This window comes from Rana temporaria, chromosome 5, assembly GCF_905171775.1.
Source record: "Rana temporaria chromosome 5, aRanTem1.1, whole genome shotgun sequence".
NCBI classification, from domain to species: domain Eukaryota; kingdom Metazoa; phylum Chordata; class Amphibia; order Anura; family Ranidae; genus Rana; species Rana temporaria.
Genome location: NC_053493.1, coordinates 21,709,316 through 21,730,071, shown reverse-complemented (window position 1 = coordinate 21,730,071; position 20,756 = coordinate 21,709,316). Strand labels below are relative to the sequence as shown.

Genomic DNA, 20,756 nt, shown 5'->3' with positions numbered 1-20,756 from the left:
GCAGTGAAAAAAGTCAAGAAGAACGGCGAGGAACCAAAACAAAATATCAAACTTGGAAATAGTGTACAAAGCACGATCCTGTGGGTGGCAGAGGCGACTGTAAAATTTTAGGTTAAAAAAAAAAAAAAAAAATCGACATTGCAATTTGGAGTATAATGTGCCATTTAATAGCGAATCACTTACATTATCTGTGATACTACAGGAGATGAAAATGTTTCCTGCGAAGGTTAACGGAATAATAAATAAGTTGCACATTTAGAACTTTGCTGTTTTGAACCAGGGAAAGAGCTCCAGTTAAAACCAAAAGTTTCGGAAAAATATTTAGGCTGCGTACACACGATTGGTTAAACCGATGAGAACGGTCTGATGGACCGTTTTCATCGGTCCAAACCGATCGTGTGTAGGCCCCATCGGTTATTTATCCATCGGTTAAAAAAAAGCAATCTTGTTTTAAATTTAACCGATGGATTCCTAACCGATAGAAAAGAAACGATCGTTAGTAGGCACGTCCTTCGGTTAAAAATCCACGCATGCTCAGAATCAAGTCGACGCATGCTTGGAAGCATTGAACTTTGTTTTTTTCAGCACGTCGTTGTGTTTTACGTCACTGCATTCTGACACGATCGTCAGACCTTTCTCATCGGATGGACCGATCGTGTGTACAGGGCTTAAGAGTCGTTTTTAACCACTACAGCCCCGGAAGAATTTACCCCCTTCCTGACCAGAGCACTTTTTGCGATTCGGCACTGCGCCGCTTTAACTGACAATTGCGCGGTCGTTTCTAATGCTGCACCCAAACAAAATTTACGTCTTTTTTTTTTCCACAGATAGAACTTTCTTTTGGTGGTATTTGATCACCTCTGCGGTTTTTATTTTTTGCGCTATAAACAAAAAAAGTTTATAAAAATTATTATATTTTTTACTTTTTGCTGTACTAAATATCCCCCAAAAATATATAAAAAATAATTCTTTCATAGCTTAGGCCGATACGTATTCTTCTACATATTTTTGGTAAAAAAAAATGCAATAAGCGTATATTGAAGAAATAGCCGGCCATAGCCATAGCCGGCCATCAATCATGTTCCACTCTTCATAGCAACCCATTCCCCGCGGGTGTCTGAAACAAAACTTACGGATTAAACCGTAAGTACAGCGCATAAAAAAAAAATACTGTAGCTGATGCTAGTATGCTAGTTTGGATGGTCCAAACTTGTGTTTTTGGGTGAACCTCCGCTTTAAGTATGTCCTAGGGAGTGATTCTAACTGTGGAGGGGATGGGCTACATGTGACACGGCACTGATCACTGCTCCCAATTACAGTGAACAGTAGATCACTGTTCTGTTACTAGGCATATATATATATATATATATATATATATACACACACACACACATACAGTAAAACCTTGGTTTAAGAGCGCAAGACCACCAAAATGTATTCATAAATTTTGACTTGATATACAAGCAATGTCTTGATATAAGTAGCGTCACGTTACAACTGAGCATTCTCCCATGCCTCGTACACACGACCGGAATTACCGACAACAAAACCATGTTTTTTTCTTTCCGATGGATGTTGGCTCAAAATTGTCTTGGATACACATGGTCGCACAAATGTTGCTCGGAAATCCCGATGGTCAAAAACGCGGAGACGTACAACACTACGACGAGCCGAGAAAAATGAAGTACAATGATTCCGAGCATGCGTCAAATTGTTTCCGAGCATGTGCAGCACTTTTGTGCTTCTGAAATGGCTACACACGATCAGAATTTCCGACATGAACTTTTGCAGTTGGAAAAATTGAGAACCAGCTCTCAAACATTTGTTGTTGGAAATTCTGATTGTGTGTACGGAGCATAATGCCGCGTACACACGACCGTTTTTCGGGTTCTAACAAATGCTCTAGCAAAGCGGAAGGGGAAGTTCCATTCGGATGATGCCACCCTTTGGGCTGCTTTTGCTGATTTCGTGTTAGTAGAAGATGATTCGCGCTTTTCTGTCTGTTACAGCGTGATGAATGTGCTTACTCCATTACGAACGCTAGTTTTACCAGAACGAGCGCTCCCATCTCATAACTTGCTTCTGAGCATGCACAGATTTTTCACGTCATTAAAGCTCACACACGACCATTTTTTACAACCTTAAAAACGACAATGTTAAAAACATCGTGAAAAAATAGAGCATGTTCGAAAAAAAAATTTGCCCATTTTTTTAGAACCCGAAAAATGCTCTGAAGCTCAAACGATTCCAGCGGATAGATTTCTTAGCATGCTAAGAAATTTTTATCCGCTGGAAATCCATCGGCCCGAAATATATCCGCGGATAAATATCCGCTGGGTCGTACACACCAGCGGATCTATCTGCTGAAACTGATCCGCGGATAAATTCCAGCGGATAGATCCTCTCGTGTGTACGGGCAGGGCCAGATTAAGAACATCATGGGCCTGGTGCTGAGGATTTTGGTGGGGCCTTTTAGGCTGCATTCACACCTCCACGACAAGTAACGCCGCGTACGCGGCGTATTTTGCCGCGAATAGTGTAACTTTTTTTTTACAAATCCTTCCTATTGCTTTGTATGGCCGAACGCCAATGCCGCCTAAAAAAAAGGGTCCGGAACTTTTTTTCATGCCGCAGGTGTACGGCGTCTATGAGATGTGAACCATCTCATAGACAGCAATAGGAATTCTCCCCTCCAGCGGCACGAGCGGCCGGCGTCGGGCGTTTTGTCGCGGAGGTGTGAATGGGGTGTAATAAATAATAAATAAATGCGTGGGAATGACATGAACGCAGCCCAGCCAAGGCAAGTGACCAAAGGCACAGAACCCAGAAGGAAGACCGGGTGAAGATGGAAGTGCCCGGGCCCCGCCTGATTCATCGCAGCACTTGAGGGCTCAGTCTGAAAATTGAAGTGTACACTAATGTGCTAATATGCTGTGCATACTTGTACGTTGTGGCATAACCTACCCCAGGACCTCTAAAAAGTAGTAATGTCAGGAAAGTTTACTACCGCTTTATTATCACAGGAGCCTCTCATGGGGCCCCTACTGACCCAGTGGTCCTTGGGCAGTGCCTAAGTGCACAGTTGCCAACATTTAAAAAATATTTTCAGGGCCACTTTTTTATATAAGTGCTATATTTAGAGTAGCTGAGATCCCCGATGTTCCTCTATACATCATAGTAGTAATCACAAAATTAAATGAGTACTAATAATGGGGCAGAACAAATATGAGAACTGATATTTCCTTTAGTTGAACTAACAAAAGTGTGTCCATTCTAGAGCTGGTAACATTGAGGATATTCAGTATAATTTTAAAGAACTGTTTTTGTGGGTAAGCGACATAGGGGAGGAGTATGGACGGTATATAAGTGGGAAGTATGTGCAGGTGAGGGAGAGGAATGTGGAGGGTCTAACAGTGGGCACTATGTACAGGAAAGGAGTACAAAGGGTACGGAAAAAAGCACTATGTACAGGAGAGGAGTGTGAAGGGTATGACAATGGGCAGTATGTACAGGAAGAGTGAGGGGGTATGACAGAGGGTAGTACGTACCAGAGAGAAGTGTGGAGGGTATGATGGGGCAGTATGTACAGGAGAGGAGTGTGGAGGGCATGACAGTGGGCAGTATGTACAGGAGAGGAATGTAGACGGTATGATAGTGGGCTCTATGTATAGGAGAGGAGTGTGGAGGGTATGACAGTGGGCACTATGTATAGGAGAGGAGTGTGGAGGGTATGACAGTGAGCAGTATGTACAGGAGAGGAGTGTGGAGGGTGCGACAGTGGGCACTAAGTACAGGAGAGAAGTGTATGACAGCAGGCACTATGTACAGGAGAGGAGTGTGAAGGGTATGACAGTGGGCGCTATGTATAGGAGAGGAGTGTGGAGGGTATGACAGTGGGCACTATGTACAGGAGAGGAGTGTGGAGGGTATGACAGTGGGTACTATGTATAGGAGAGAAGTGTGGAGAGTATGACAGTGGGCACTGTGTACAGGAGAGAAGTGTGGAGAGTATGACAGTGAGCACTATGTACAGGAGTGGAAGGATATTTAGGGACTGAGTAGTGGTTAAGCGGGTCATACATGGATTGAAATTACGCCAATTATGCAGAGACCAGCCATAGTCAATCTATGTATGGGCTAGCAGGTTTTACACAAGTCAATCTATTAATCAACTTGAGTACAACCAGCCTGTTTCTTAAAACAATCAGTGCTGCCAGCTAAAGTTAGCAACACTGATCATTGTACGCACTGGCAGAACACAATAACACTGCAGGAGTGATTCCCCCATCCACAGGTCAGCAGGTGAGAGGGTGTGTGGGGACAGGCTGGGGAGAGATACTAGTCAGTGGCTGGGTAGGCACTGGTAGTATCAGAGCCAGATACACACAGGTTACATACGCCACGATCATTAGAGCGAGAACAATAATTCTAGTACTAGACCTCCTCTGTAACTCTAAACATGTAACCTAAAAAAATGTAAAGCATCGCTTAGGATACCAAAAAAAATTGTGCTAACTTAACTAACTAACTGTTTTTTTAATGAATGAAACATTTTTTTCCAAAAAAACATGTTTGAAAAATTGCTGCGCAAATACCGTGCTAGAGCTGCACAATTAATCGTTAAAAAAAACGTGATCTCGATTCAACCCCCCTGACGATCTTCAATGCAGAGTTTGCTGATTCTTTCATATAACAAGTGGAGAGACTTTCAGCTGTCAAAAGAAAATATCTGGGCAGTCTGCCAAGTATTTAACAGGAAACATTGTAACTAACACTTCCTTCTTAGATCAAAGGGATACACTTCTGTGTGTAAAGACCAAATCTGGGCAGTCTGCCAAGTTTGTAAACAAAATGAAACATTGTAACTAACTAACATTGTAACTAAATTTAACCACTTAAAGTCCAACACTTGTTTCTTAAGTTAGAAAGCAATATTATTTGCTAGAAAATTACTTGGAACTGCCAAACATTATATATATTTTAGCAGAGACTCTAGGGAATACAATGGCTATTGCTGCAATATGTTATGTCACACTGCATTTGCCCACTTCAATGAATAATAAAAACCATAAAAACAAAACAGTGAAGTTAGCCCATTTTTTTTTTTTTTTTTTTTTTATGTGAAAGATGATGTTACGCCGCAACAATCGTGAGAGAATCGTGATCTATCTTCTAAGCAAAAAAATTGCAATTCTCATTTTAGCCAGAATCGTGCAGCTCTGTACCCTGCAACATAAAAAGTGCAAAGACCACCATAGAGTCATTTTCTAGCAAAAAACAAATGATGATTTTTACATGTAGTAGAGAAGTGTCAGAATTGGCCTGGGTGGCAAGGGGTTAATTACCATGAGTAATATACAAATAATTATTATAAGCCCTGTGATCCTATCAGTCTGCTGCAGTGTGTCAGCTTGTATTTATATTGGCCGCTCTGAATGTAGCTTCTGACAGGCTGTGCAAGCAGGCCCGTATCTACGGAACCATAAATGATAGCCGTCCCATATTTTAACCTGTTGCGGGGTAGCTCTTCCCATGCCTACCCCCAAATTTGGGGTTTCTGTGACCTCTGGTCATCGAGCTACAACCCCCCAAATTCGATCTTAGAAAAAAAAAATTCTTAAAAAAAAAAAAAAAAAACATTTTTTTTTTTGGGCAAATGGGCCTATCTTGAGAAAGGGGCCTGGAGCTGCAGCTCCATCAGCCCCATTGTTAATCCGGCCCTGTGTACGGGGCCTTAGAGGCGCCTCTCTTCTCTTTTATACTCTGTGGCTCCTGCTGGATTTTGCTTCTAATCCCCTTGTGGAGGCTTCCATTTGTGGATGGACATTTTATGGTTACACAACCAATCACATTGCTATAATCTTTTTAAATGGACTATAAAATGGGGGACCTATGAATAAATGGTTGTGGAACAAATCACTTGAGTTTCCATTATTTCTTATGGGGACATTTGCTTTGCTTTGAATTACAAGCATGCTTCCGGAGCAATCCAATGTTTTACTATATATACAGTCCTGATCAAAAGTTTAAGACCACTTGAAAAATGGCAAAAAATCATATTTTACATTGTTGGATCTTAACAAGTTTCCAAGTAGAGCTTCAACATGCAACACGAAGATATGAGAGTAAGACAAAACATTTTTTGAGTATTCAACTAATTGAAAATAACGAATAAACTGAAACAGGCTGTTTTTCAGCTGATCAAAAGTTTAGGACCACATGCCTTTAACCACTTAAGCCCCAGACCAAAACCTAAAGGCCCAGGCCAGGTTTTGCGATTCGGCACTGCGTCGCTTTAACTGACAATTGCGCGGTCGTGCGACGTGGCTCCCAAACAAAATTGACGTCCTTTTTTTTCCACAAATAGAGCTTTCGGTGGTATTTGATCACCTCTGCGGTTTTTATTTTTTGCAAAACAGAAATACAACTTCCAAACATGAACTCAGTAATGAGTAGCTCCACCGTTATTGTTGATCACTTAAAAAAATAGTTTCGGCATGCTTGATGCCTCGCGTTTCCATGAGGTGAGTGGGAACATTTCTCCAAGTGGTGAAGACAGCCGCACGAAGGCCATCTACTGTCTGGAACTGTTGTCCATTTTTGTAAACTTCCCTTGCCATCCATCCCCAAAGGTTCTCAATTGGATTTAGATCAGGGGAACACACAGGATGGGCCGAAAGAGGGATGTTCTTCTCCTGGAAGAAGTCCCTTGTCCTGCGGGCATTGTGTACTGTAGCGTTGTCCTGTTGAAAAACCCAGTCGTTACCACACAGACGAGGGCCCTCAGTCATGAGGAATGCTATCTGGAGATAGCCAGCGGCCGTTTGACGCCCCTGCACATCCTGAAGCTCCATTGTTCCACTGAAGGAAAAAGCACCCCAGACGATTATGGCGCCCCCTCCACTGTGGCGCGTAGAAAACATCTCAGGTGGGATCTGCTTGTCATGCCAGTAACGTTGAAAAGCATCAGGACCATCAAGGTTACATTTTTTCTCATCAGAGAATAAAACTTTCTTCCACATTTTCAATGTCCCATGTTTGGTGCTCTCTTGCAAAGTCCAAACGAGCAGTTCTGTGGCGTTCAAGGAGACAAGGTTTTTGAAGTAGTTTTTTGGTTTTTGAAGCCCTTCAGTGTCAGATGCCGTCTGATGGTTATGGGGCTGCAGTCAGCACCAGTATGGGCCTTAATTTGGGTCGAGGATCGTCCAGTGTCTTGATGAGAGACCCTGCTTATGCAGTTCAGCAACCCGACCACGTTCAAAAAGCGAGAGTTTTTTTGTCTTTGCCATCACAACGTGTGACTACCTGACAGAGAATGACAATGAATCCACATCTTTGCACAGAATGGCTCGTACAGGCAGATGGGCGTATCCGTACATCCCTGCCTAGACGTGGGTCGGGGGTCCGATCGGGACCCCCCCCCCGGTACATGTGGCGGTCGGAAATCGTCTGGGAGAGATCCGGGATGAGGGGGCGAGCCGCCCCCTCGCGATCGCTCCCCGGAGCTGAAGAACGGGGAGAGCCGTATGTAAACACGGCTTCCCCGTGCTTCACTGTGGCGGCTGCATCGATCGTGTGATCCCCTTTATAGGGAGACACAATCGATGACATCAGACCTACAGCCACACCCCCCTACAGTTGTAAACACACACTAGGTGAAACATAACTCCTTCAGCGCCCCCTGTGGTTAACTCCCAAACTGCAACTGTCATTTTCACAATAAACAATGCAATTTAAATGCATTTGTTGCTGTAAAAATGACAATGGTCCCAAAAATGTGTCAAAATTGTCCGAAGTGTCCCCCATAATGTCGCAGCCACGAAAAAAATCGCTGATCGCCGCCATTAGTAGTAACAAATAATTAATAAAAATGCAATAAAACTATCCTCTATTTTGTAAACGCTATAAATTTTGCGCAAACCAACCGATAAACGCATATTGCGATTTTTTTTACCAAAAATAGGTAGAAGAATACGGATCGGCCTAAACTGAGGAAAACATTTTTTTATATATATTTTTGGGGGATATTTATTATAGAAAAAAGTAAAAAATATTGAATTTTTTTCAAAACTGTCGTTCTATTTTTGTTTATAGCGCAAAAAATAAAAACCGCAGAGGTGATCAAATACCACGAAAGCTCTATTTGTGGGAAAAAAAGGACGTCAATTTTGTTTGGGAGCCACGTCCCACGATCGCGCAATTGTCAGTTAAAGCGACGCAGTGCCGAATCGCAAAACCTGGCCTGGGCCTTTAGCTGCATTTTGGTCTGGGGCTTAAGTGGTCAAAGGCATGTGGTCCTAAACGTTTGATCAGCTGAAAAACAGCCTGTTTCAGTTTATTCGTTATTTTCAATTAATCGAATGCTCAAAAAATCTTTTGTCTCACTCTCATTTCTTCTTGTTGCACGTTGAAGCTCTACTTGGAACCTTGTAAAGATCCAACAATGTAAAATATGATTTTTTGCCATTTTTCAAGTGGTCTTAAACTTTTGATCAGGACTGTATATATATACACACATCTCAAAAATACAAATTCCAGCATATTGGTGAATGCAAAAGCAGATTGTAGATATGAATCAGGTAGGTTGCCTGCAGTGAACATTTTTTTTAAAGTTTGGTCATCTCCCGCCGCAAACATATCTGTCGATTACAGCATACTGTGTGCATCACATTAATTTCTATATTATGCAATGTTCACACATCCAGGTCGCTGCATAAATCACACTTTTACACGAGTCGGTGAGAAATAACTTCTCCCAAAGCCGCTAAAGAAAACCTGCGACTTCAAACCGCGCAGCAGCTTCTAGAAGTCCCATGCGCTGTCATACCCGCTATGTCCCCGGCTACAGTATGCTTGATGACACACGACTCTTTTGTCTTCAATCCAGATGTCATCCACTGACGAGAACATTTCATCTGCAGGTGCATTAGTGTCTTTACATGCCAAAACAAATTCTGCAGAGAACACGCCATTACAGGGGGTAATGCTATTTTCATCTCTTAAGGTAAGTGTCTCAATGGTTGTCACAAAGGTGACAACAGCGTTTAAGTCAATGACAATATCCCAAAACTGGAGCAATTTCTAAAAAGCCAAAGCAATAATCATTTTTTATTTTAACCTTATATAACAAAAAGAAAAAAAAAAATCTTACATAACCATGTTTTCCTTTTTTGTTTCTGCGTCTTATTTAAAATGGAACTCCAGCCAAAACTTTTCGTTGTTGTTTTAGATGTGGAAAAAGTTGGAAAAAGATGAAATTAAATCTGGTTATATTTTGCCTTCCCTGGTTCATCATCAACGTGCTAATGAAATGTTTAGATAAAACCCATTTTGTTTTTATTAAATAATTTATTGTAGACCATGTGATATCATCATTCTCTAGCCGCTTAAAGCGGGAGTTCACCCGAAAAAAAATTTTTTAACCTTAGATTGAGGCTCGTTTTGGGAAGCAGAATCGGGTGTTTTTTTTTAAAATCGAAGCCGTACTTACCGTTTTAGAGATAGATCTTCTCCGCCGCTTCCGGGTATGGTCTTCGGGACTGGGCGTTCCCATTTGATTGACAGGTTTCTGACAGGCTTCCAACGGTCGCATACATCGCGTCACGAGTAGCCGAAAGAAGCCGAACGTCGGTGCGGCTCTATACGGCGCCTGCGCACCGACGTTCGGCTACTTTCGGAAAATCGTGACGCACTGTATGCGACCGTCGGAAGCCTGTCTGTCTTTTTTTTAAAAGTCAGTAGCTAAACTTTTTGTAGCTGCTGACAATAAAAGGCTGGAACTCTGCTTTAAAGACTGTTGCCATAGGTGACAGCGTTCCTACACATGCAGATGTGGCTACTTGCTGGATGCCTTTCCCTGCATGGTTGTTCTCCTGTAGAAGTCTCGGAAGTCTGTTAATTGACCTTGCAACTACCTAAGGGTGTCCTGGCCCTAACCCTAAAGTTTTGTTTAGAGAAACAAAATCTCTTTTGCGTTCAAGAGGTGTCTGGTGCCCAATTAACCGCTTCCTGACGGGCGTATTGTCAAACAAATGAGGGCCGCAGGGATCTTTTGTCCCTTCGGGCGGCCGCCTTATGACAGCCTGGGATTTCCGCAGTGTGGAGCGCGCGCCCGCCCGCCGCATAACTGGGGACCCGACCCATTGTTCATCACAGAGCCAGGGATGTGGATTTCTGTGTGTAAACACTGAGATCCACGTCCTGTCAGAGAGAGGAGACCGATGCTGTGTCCCTTGTACATAGGCACACCTCCCCAGTCAGTCCCCTCCCCCTACAGTAAGAATCACTCTCTAGGGCACGCATTTAACCCCCTAATCGCCCCTAGTGTTAACCCCTTCCCTGCCAGTCACATTTATACAGTATACAGTGCATTTTTATAGCACTGTTTGCTGTATAAATGTGAATGGTCCTAAAATAGTGTCAAAAGTGTCCGATGTGTCCGCCATAATATCGCAGTCACGATAAAACGACATATAAAAAAAAAAAGACGCGGGAACGACGGCCATACTTAACATTGGCTGCGCCGGAAAAAGCCGAATGCAAACGACGTAAAAAAAAAAAAAAGCGCCGGGCGGTCGTTCGTTTCGGAATCGGCGTAACTGCTCATTAGCATAATCATTGCGTAAAAGATAGGGAAGCGCCACCTATCGGCCGGCCTGGTATTGCAGCCTAAGATCCGACGGTGTAACACAGTTACACCTGTCAGATCTTAGGGATATCTATGCGTAACTGATTCTATGAATCAGTCGCATAGATACGACCGGCACAACTCAGAGATACGACGGTGTATCAGGAGATACACCGTTGTATCTCTATGTGAATCTGGCCCAGTATATTTTTGTTTTCAAAATTCTTTTTTTGTTTATAGCGCAAAAAAATATAAACCGCAGAGGTGATCAAATACCACAAAAAGAAAGCTCTATTTGTGGGGAAAAAAAAGGACATCAATTTTGTTTGCCACGTCGCATGAGCGCGCAATTGTCATTCAAAGCTGAAAATTGGCCTGGACAGGAAGGGGGTGAAAATGCCCGGTATTTAATCGGTTAATACACCTTGTATTACACCCACTATGCCTTGCAACCCACCACATACAGAAGGATGTCAGCTATCTCTGGCCCTGGAGGTTCTCATGAGACCAAAGCAGGCCTGGGACCTGGCTACACACACTTTGGTAGACAAGGTGTTAAAGTGTCCGTTTTTTTTAAAGTTACATTTTGATAACCTCAGCTATTTGAAGAGGCAGTGGAGGCACCCGACCAAAATAGCAGGTTTGGCAGAGTCTCAGACTGATCCCCTTTCCAAAACGCAATCAGACGTTACATTCTAATCCCCCCGTGTGGATGGATAGGCTGCACACATCTCCAGTCTCTGAGTGTCATTGTGCGCAGAATGGGTCTCTACAGTCTCTAATCAGGGAATTTTCTGTTAAACAATGAAGAGATAATTCCCTGTTGACCCCAAGGACCTCGTCGAAGCGCATAAATACCCTGATTGCAAAATAAAGAAGAATAGTTCCCTAAAATTGCTATTAATAAGACATTATTATATCACAGATCAAAAAGTCTGTTAAATATTAAAATTAAATACCTATTAAAGTTTTTTTTTTTTTTTTGTAAAAAAAAGCTATATTTATTAAAATGCTGCTATATGCAGAACAATTTCAAAGTAGTTACCGTATTTTTCGGCGTATAAGACGACTCGGCGTATAAGACGACCCCCTAATTTTCCAGCCAAAATGTTGGTTTTGGGACATACTCACCGTATAAGACTACCCCCTTCCTACTAGTCATGCCTCACCTCACGGTGCCACCATTACATGCCAGACTATGCCACTACATGCCAGACTGTGCCCCATTACATGCCAGACTGTGCCCCATTAAATGCCAGACTGTGCCCCATTACATGACCAGACTGTGCTCCATTACATGACCAGACTGTGCCCCATTACATGACCAGACCTGCCCCATTACATGACCAGACTGTGCCCCATTACATGCCATACCTGCCCCATTACATGACCAGACTGTGCCCCATTACATGCCAGACCTGCCCCATTACATGACCAGACTGTGCCCCATTACATGCCAGACCTGCCCCATTACATGGCCAGACCGTGCCCCATTACATGACCAGACCGTGCCCCATTACATGACCAGACCTGCCCCATTACATGACCAGACCGTGCCCTTACCTTATCCCATGCGAATCGCGGCCGTGTAACCTAACATCTAACCTTACCAGAATCGCGGCCGTACGATTTTTCAAAAGCCGCGCCTCCGACGTCTTCTGTTCCGTGATAGGTGGAACATTCAGCTTCCCAGGAGGCACTGTGTTCAGTGTCTGCCTATCACGGAGGCCCTCTCGTCCGAGGACGAGAGGGCCTCCGTGATAGGCGGACACTAAACACAGGACGAGAGGCCCTCCGTGATAGGCGGACACTGAGCACAGTGCCTCCTGGGAAGCTGATTGTTTCCGCCTATCACGGAACAGAAGACGTCGGAGGCGCGGCTTTTGAAAAATCGTACGGCCGCGATTCTGGTAAGGTAAGATGTTAGGTTACCGGCGTATAAGATGACCCCCGACTTTAAGGGGTTTTTAAGGGGTTAGAAAGTCATCTTATACGCCGGAAAATGGAACTTGCGCTTAATCCTCCCCTTACATGCCACATTTGGCATGTCAATTTTTTTGGGGGGGAGTGGGGGCTTCAGGAGGAGTGGGACTTCCTGTCCCACTTCCTCCTTCCGCCAAGGGGGCTGCTAAGGCGAATAGTCAGATGGCCTTTTGGCAGCCCCTCCCTGTAGGCGATCGCCTGGGACACGTGACAGGTCCCAGGCGATCGCCTGTCCATCGCATGCGCAGTGGGTGCCCGGCCGTGAAGCCGAAAGCTGTCACGGCCGGGTGCCCACACTTAGAATGAAGACGCCGGCCGGAGAGGGGGGGAGAGGAGCGGAGCCCCGGCCGGCACGTCGCTGGAACGTGGAGCAGGTGAGTGTATGTTTATTAAAAGCCAGCAGCTACACTTTTTGTAGCTGCTGACTTTTAATAAACATAAAAAATTACTGGAACACCCCTTCAAATCTGTTTATATGTTGACTCTTTTGTTTCGTCCCTCCCACCCTTATTAATATGCTAATTACATTTTAAAGCAAAATATTTCCGATTCCATTCAATACCTTATTTGATGTCATCATTGTGTTGTCATCAAAAAAGTGTCAAGTAAGTGTCATGGCTGTTGGGAACAGTGCTGGGACAAGGTCATCCAGAGACCCCCTGCTGAAATACCCCCTCCCAGCACAAATCTTTGGAAGAATGGTCAAACATTCCCATAGACACACACCTAAACCTTGTGGACGGCCTTCCCAGAAGAGTTGAAGCTGTTATAGCTGCAAAGGGTGGGCCAACTCATTATTGAACCCTACGGACTAAGACTGGGATGCCATTAAAGTTGATGTGCGTGTAAAGCAGAGGAGGGCTGGCAGCCTTAGGCCTGGGGGGCAAGTCCAGTCAAGTGGCCCATAGAGTGTGGAAAAGTGATGGATTGAGGACAACAGTCTAAGATTTTTCATGATCACAAGAGTCCGCACAGAGGCCCCCCTTACATCAGAGTCCACACAGAGGCCCCCCCTTACATCAGAGTCCGCACAGAGGCCCCCCTTACATCAGAGGCTGCACAGAGGCCCCCCCTTACATCAGAGTCCACACAGAGGCCCCCCTTACATCAGAGTCCGTACAGAGGCCCCCCTTACATCAGAGTCCGCACAGAGGCCCCCCTTACATCAGAGTCCGCACAGAGCCTCCCCTTACATCAGAGTCCGCACAGACCCCATATACATCAGATCTGATGTAAGGGGTGTTCTGGGAAACTTGATTTAAGGGTGCATGCTGTGGACTATTTTGTAAAGAGGGTCTCTGCTCACCAAAGCCTGCCCCCCTCCCCTTTAACAAAGTCCACAGAACCCCCCCCATTTTTATACACTGGGAGGCAGGAGAGACTAGAGAGGGTGAGCTTACCAGGATGGAGGCTGAGGCGCAGGCAGGCTGTCTGATGATTTTTTGGGTTCAAACTTCCTGTCCAGTGCCCGCAAATGCCTGGGGAGTGTGGGCAGGGCAGACTCAGAAGGAGAAGGAGCAGATGAGCTCTATCTCTCCTCGTGTCTGTGCAGAGAGAGAAGGGGATGTCAGCGCTGGTGTGCGTTGAGGCTGAGCTATGTGTGAGACGAGACATAGCTCAGCTCTTCAGCCATCTACCTTGGAGCTGACACAGACACAAGTGCACAGGGGGAGGTGAGCAGCGGCCGTGACCTGTGTTAACAGAGCTCCAGCAGGCATTTTCCTGCTCTGTAAAAACAGCATTTGGTAGTGGCGGCCCGTGGCTGTGCATAGTGTCACCAGCCCAGGCGGAGATTTCCACCCTGCCCCCCCCTGCCAGCCCTCCCCTGGTGTAAAGGCAGGCATCCCAATACATTTGACAATATAGTGTAGTTGGAAAAATTTGCATTAAGGGATTGTCCTCTGGAGCATACCTTTTAACAGCCCTCAGCAAACTCCTCAGTTGGACCCTTATATTGGTTATGTCATTTTGGTACACACCTTCTTCAAGGTCCAGAAAAGAAGACTGCATCTGCAGCAGTGCTCAATTTTTGGAACCTGCGACCTCTGCTGTGTCTGACAATGTCTGTTCTTGCTGAGTTAGCTGAGATTCTGGACTTTCTCATCCATTGGACAATCCTGCCTTGTTTCTGCTGTATCTTGAACTCCTTGCTCCTCCCATGAACTTCCTATTTAAGCCATGCCTTTGCACTTCCTGTTTGACAAATTATTGTGCTCTCTCCAGTCAAGGTCTTGTCACTCCTGCTGTTATCCATACAGTACCTCTGCTACCACTTGTTAAAAACTTTTGGCTTTTTCCTCGACAACACTTCTGCCTAATCCCAACCTACGACCACTTGGTACCGACCTTTGGCTTGTTTACTACATAGGCTTCTGTCTGATCCCTACCCACAATATCCGCTACTGGACCCTGGCTCGCTCACCTCCTGGTGGGGCGATCCTGAGAAATGTGACCCGGTACTAACACGCATCAAAACCCATCTCCATCATCAGGAGCTCTGGTGAACACTGGGTGAGCCCACGTCATCCGCCAGGGGGACCTGCTTACGTACTTATTTAGCTGGTCGATGGGAGCCTCTCTACTGCTATAGCGACTGGTCTCCAAGCCTAGCCCCAGACCGTAACACTTTCATTTTTAACAGCTTCAGGGACACTCATAACACTTATGCTGTGTCAGGGCGACCCTTCATCACATGGCATAGTCCAACCCCTGAAAAGCAACCCCACACCATAATCCCCCCTTTGACAAGGGATTTGGGCCCTTGCACAAAGCAAGGTCCATATAGACATAAATGGGCGAGTTTTGGGTAGAGGAACTTGACTGGCCTACACCTGACCTCAACCCGATAGAACACCTTTGGGAATAATTAGAGCGGAGACTGTGAGCCAGGCCTTCTCATCCAACATCAGTGCCTGACCTCACAAATGCGATTCTGGAAGAATGGTCAAACATTCCCATAGACACCCTCCTAAACCTTGTGGACGGCCTTCCCAGAAGAGGTAAAGCTGTTATAGCTGCAAAGGGCGGGGCCAACTCAATATTTAACTCTATGGACTAAGGCTGGGATGCCATTAAAGTTCATGTGTGTGTAAAGGCAGGCATCCCAATGCAATTTACTTTTTGACAATGTAGTGTATATCAATATTTTCAGATGACAATGTTTTTCAGTCCCACTACCAACATATTATTGCACAGAATGAAATCATGATTTGATAGACAATAAACATGATATGTAATTTTGAAGTTCCGTTTTAATTACAGCACATGCCTATCGGTGAGTGCCAGTCAATGATTTATGGCTGGAACCCACTGATTGGCTGAGCCAATGACAGAAGAGAGCCCTGTGTTGGTAAACAACACAGATCTCCCTACAGACAGCAGTGATGTGCCGCCCCCCCCCCCCCCCCCCCCCAGCATTAGCTAGTGTCAGATTGTCCACTGCACTATCACAGTCTCACTATAAATCATAAATCGCTGATCACCACCAATACTAGAATAAAAAATGAGTAAATACTAATTTCAGTATATACTGTATACCAGCATTTGTAGGTGCTATAATTTTGACACAAACCAATCAATAAACTATACACTGATTGTGATCTTTTTTGTCACCAAAGACATTTTGCCCTAAATTTATGAAGACATTTTATTTTTTATTTTTTTTCTTAAGGATATGTTTTATAGCAGAAAGTAAAAAATATATATACAGTGGAACCTCGGATTACGAGCATAATGCATTCCAGGAGAATGCTCGTAATCCAAAGTACGGTACATTATTTTTTTAATAGAACATTTTTAAAAAATCATTGGGCTGAATCTCTGAGTGCTCTATATAACAAATTAGAGATTTTTTGGAAGAAAGCGAACATATTTAAAACTCTGTACATTCCTGTCTGGGCATGGCGGCGAGTTTTACAGACATTTTTAAAGTTTGGAATTGCTGGAAAATCTTTGTGCCGGTTGGGGCTGAGAGCACAATCGTTACATTCTGGTGGAATAAAGTGAAAGCTCAATTTTTCTGCAGTGGTGTGTGTGGTGCTTCAGTTTCAGTTACAGGCCAAGAAAACTGTGGCGATACTCTGGGTTGTAGAACCCACTTGCCCAACACAACACCTACAACAACATCATTACATTACATAGATAGCAATACCAAGAAGACAACCTTGCTAGTCCAGCACTATCTTTCCACTTTCCTTCATTGTATGGCCCTGGTACCTTGATGTTGTACATGACTTAGCCAATACACATTACTAGTGGATACAAAACGACATTCTTGGACACTTCCCTCTATTAAAAGGCAATGATTGGCTAATCATGGCATACAACAAGCAGGGCCGGTTTTAATAAAGCAGGGAAAAAGGGGAAGCTTCTCTGGGCCCTGTCTTTGTAGTGGGGCCCAAAGCAGCTGCCTCATACTTGCCAACTATTCCACTTTGGATTGACGTTTTAGTCCTGTGCTGTGTCCTGATATCTCGGTGTGAAGTCCTGCTACTAATGCCGCCCAGCTCTGCTCTATTGTTGTGTACGGGTGACTCACCTTCAGGCCCGGATTCGCGTACGAGTTACGCCGGCGTATCTCCAGATACGCCGTCGTAACTCTGAGTCCGAGCCGTCGTATCTTGGCGCCTGATTCTTAGAATCAGTTACGCATAGATTTGTATTAGATCCGACCGGCGTAAGTCTCTTACGCCGTCGGATCTTAACTGCATATTTACGCTGGCCGCTAGGGGCGTGTACGCTGATTTACGCCTAGAAATATGTAAATCAGCTAGATACGCCAATTCGCGAACGTACGCCCGGCCGACGCAGTACAGATACGCCGTTTACGTTAGGCTTTTCCTGGCGTAAAGTTACCCCTGCTATATGAAGCGTACATGTGGCATACCAATGTTAAGTATGGACGTCGTTCCCGCGTAGAATTTTAAAAATGTTACGTTGTTTGCGTAAGTCGTTCGCGAATAGGGCTGGGCGTCATTTACGTTCACGTCGAAAGCATTGGCTTCTTGCGGGTTAATTTGGAGCAATGCACACTGGGATACTTTCACGGACGGCGCATGCGCCGTTCGTAAAAAGCGTAATTTACGTGGGGTCACATAAAATTTAAATAACACAACTTTGGTTTGAGAATACGGCACTTGCCTCTCAAAGTTGCGGAGGCGTAACGTAAATAGGATACGTTACGCCCGCACAAAGATACGCGATTCTACGTGAATCCGGGCCTCTGTGTTTACATGTAAAGAACTGTCATTCATATGTAAATAACGGGAGCATTTGTAAATAGCTGAGGACGGAGGCATTGATATGTAAATAAAGGCAGCATTCATATGTATATCATGCCCCTCTGCAGTGAGGAGATGATGTGCTGTTACCTCTAGCAACCAATCAGTGAGCAGTATTACTGTACAGTAATCTCTAGCAACCAATCAACAAGAAGAAATCATGTGCTGTAACCTCTAGCAACTAATCAGTGAGCAGTATTACTGTTCAGTAATCTCTAGCAGCTAGGGCTGTTACTGATTAAAATTTTCGTGTTCGATTAATCGATTTTTTTTAAATCGATTAATCGACTAATTTTGATTGATTATAAAAGAAGACTGTAATATCCACAATCTCCCCCACTGTAATATCCGCAACCTCCCCCACTGTAATATCCGCAATCTCCCCCACTGAAACAGACATCTCCCCCACTGTAATATCAGACATCTCCCCCACTGTAATATCAGACATCTCCCCCCACTGTAATGGACATCTCCCCCACTGTAATAGACATCTCCCCCACTGTAATAGACATCTCCCCCACTGTAATAGACATCTCCCCCACTGTAATAGACATCTCCCCACTGTAATGGACATCTCCCGCACTGTAATGGACATCTCCCCACTGTAATGGACATCTTCCCCACTGTAATGGACATCTCCCGCACTGTAATGGACATCTCCCGCACTGTAATGGACATCTCCCCACTGTAATGGACATCTCCCGCACTGTAATGGACATCTCCCCACTGTAATGGACATCTCCCGCACTGTAATAGACATCTCCTGCACTGTAATGGACATCTCCCGCACTGTAATGGACATCTCCCGCACTGTAATGGACATCTCCCGCACTGTAATGGACATCTCCCCCACTGTAATGGACATCTCCCCCACTGTAATGGACATCTCCCGCACTGTAATGGACATCTTCCCCACTGTAATGGACATCTCCCGCACTGTAATGGACATCTCCCGCACTGTAATGGACATCTCCCCACTGTAATGGACATCTCCCCCACTGTAATGGACATCTTCCCCACTGTAATGGACATCTCCCGCACTGTAATGGACATCTCCCGCACTGTAATAGACATCTCCCCCACTGTAATAGACATCTCCCCCACTGTAATATCAGACATCTCCCCCCACTGTAATGGACATCTCCCCCACTGTAATAGACATCTCCCCCACTGTAATAGACATCTCCCCCACTGTAATAGACATCTCCCCCACTGTAATAGACATCTCCCCACTGTAATGGACATCTCCCGCACTGTAATGGACATCTCCCCACTGTAATGGACATCTTCCCCACTGTAATGGACATCTCCCGCACTGTAATGGACATCTCCCGCACTGTAATGGACATCTCCCCACTGTAATGGACATCTCCCGCACTGTAATGGACATCTCCCCACTGTAATGGACATCTCCCGCACTGTAATAGACATCTCCTGCACTGTAATGGACATCTCCCGCACTGTAATGGACATCTCCCGCACTGTAATGGACATCTCCCCCACTGTAATGGACATCTCCCCCACTGTAATGGACATCTCCCGCACTGTAATGGACATCTTCCCCACTGTAATGGACATCTCCCGCACTGTAATGGACATCTCCCGCACTGTAATGGACATCTCCCCACTGTAATGGACATCTCCCCCACTGTAATGGACATCTTCCCCACTGTAATGGACATCTCCCGCACTGTAATGGACATCTCCCGCACTGTAATGGACATCTCCCCACTGTAATGGACATCTACCGCACTGTAATGGACATCTCCCCACTGGACATCTCCCGCACTGTAATGGACATCTCCCCCCTGGACATCTCCCACACTGTAATGGACATCTCCCCACTGTAATGGACATCTCCCGCACTGTAATGGACATCTCCCCACTGTAATGGACATCTCCCCACTGTAATGGACATCTCCCGCACTGTAATGGACATCTCCCCACTGTAATGGACATCTACCGGACTGTAATGGACATCTCCCGCACTGTAATGGACATCTTCCCCACTGTAATGGACATCTCCCGCACTGTAATGGACATCTCCCGCACTGTAATGGACATCTCCCCCACTGTAATGGACATCTCCCGCACTGTAATGGACATCTCCCGCACTGTAATGGACATCTCCCGCACTGTAATGGACATCTCCCCCACTGTAATGGACATCTCCCGCACTGTAATGGACATCTCCCGCACTGTAATGGACATCTCCCGCACTGTAAAATCAGCCATCTCCCGCACTGTAATGGACATCTCCCCCAGCAGACATACCAGAATGGAAGCCGGCAGACCCCCTCCGTCTGGATCCACGAGGGGTGATGACGTCAGCGCGTCGCTCTAGGAGCTCACCTAGGCCGCTGCCGGGTGGACCAAGATGGCTCCGGAGCTAGGCCGAAGCCACGGACTTTCCTATGGATGAGGCAGCGGAGACCCGGAAGACTGCGGAGAGGTGAGTAACCGATCAAAATAATTTTGATCGATCCAAAAAATTAACGATTAATCAAAGGATTAATCGTTAATTTCCGCAGCCCTACTAGCAACCAATCAACAAGCAGAAATCCTGTGCTGTAACCTCTAGCAACTAATCAGTGAGCCGTAATGTGTGCTGTAACCTTTTATGCGTATATGGTCGATTTATTTATTTTATTTACTGTACCTTGTGCTGCAAATTTCAGCTCTTTCACGTCAGTGACTGTGGTCCTTTTGTCAAGATTCTTCTTTTCCATTCTTCGATTGCTCCGCCTTTTCTTGGTCTCCCCCCAAAGATTGGAACCGCCGTGCATACTCGGGATGTTGAGAATACCGATGCCTTCAAGGGAGATGTTTCCCATGTCCATCTGAATGCCATCGCACTGTAAAGAAAC

The 20,756-nt window shown here is 45.1% G+C and overlaps 1 protein-coding gene across 1 annotated transcript in view; it reads right to left on the bottom strand.

Moving 5' to 3' along the window:
- Nucleotides 1-20,756, bottom strand: part of DGKB (diacylglycerol kinase beta) — a 664,259-nt gene that overhangs the window by 107,219 nt on the left and 536,284 nt on the right. Inside the window, exon 23 of the mRNA XM_040352255.1 lies at nucleotides 20,549-20,744. Within this exon, the coding sequence (XP_040208189.1) occupies nucleotides 20,549-20,744 (196 nt within the window). The remainder of the gene's footprint in view (nucleotides 1-20,548; nucleotides 20,745-20,756) is intronic.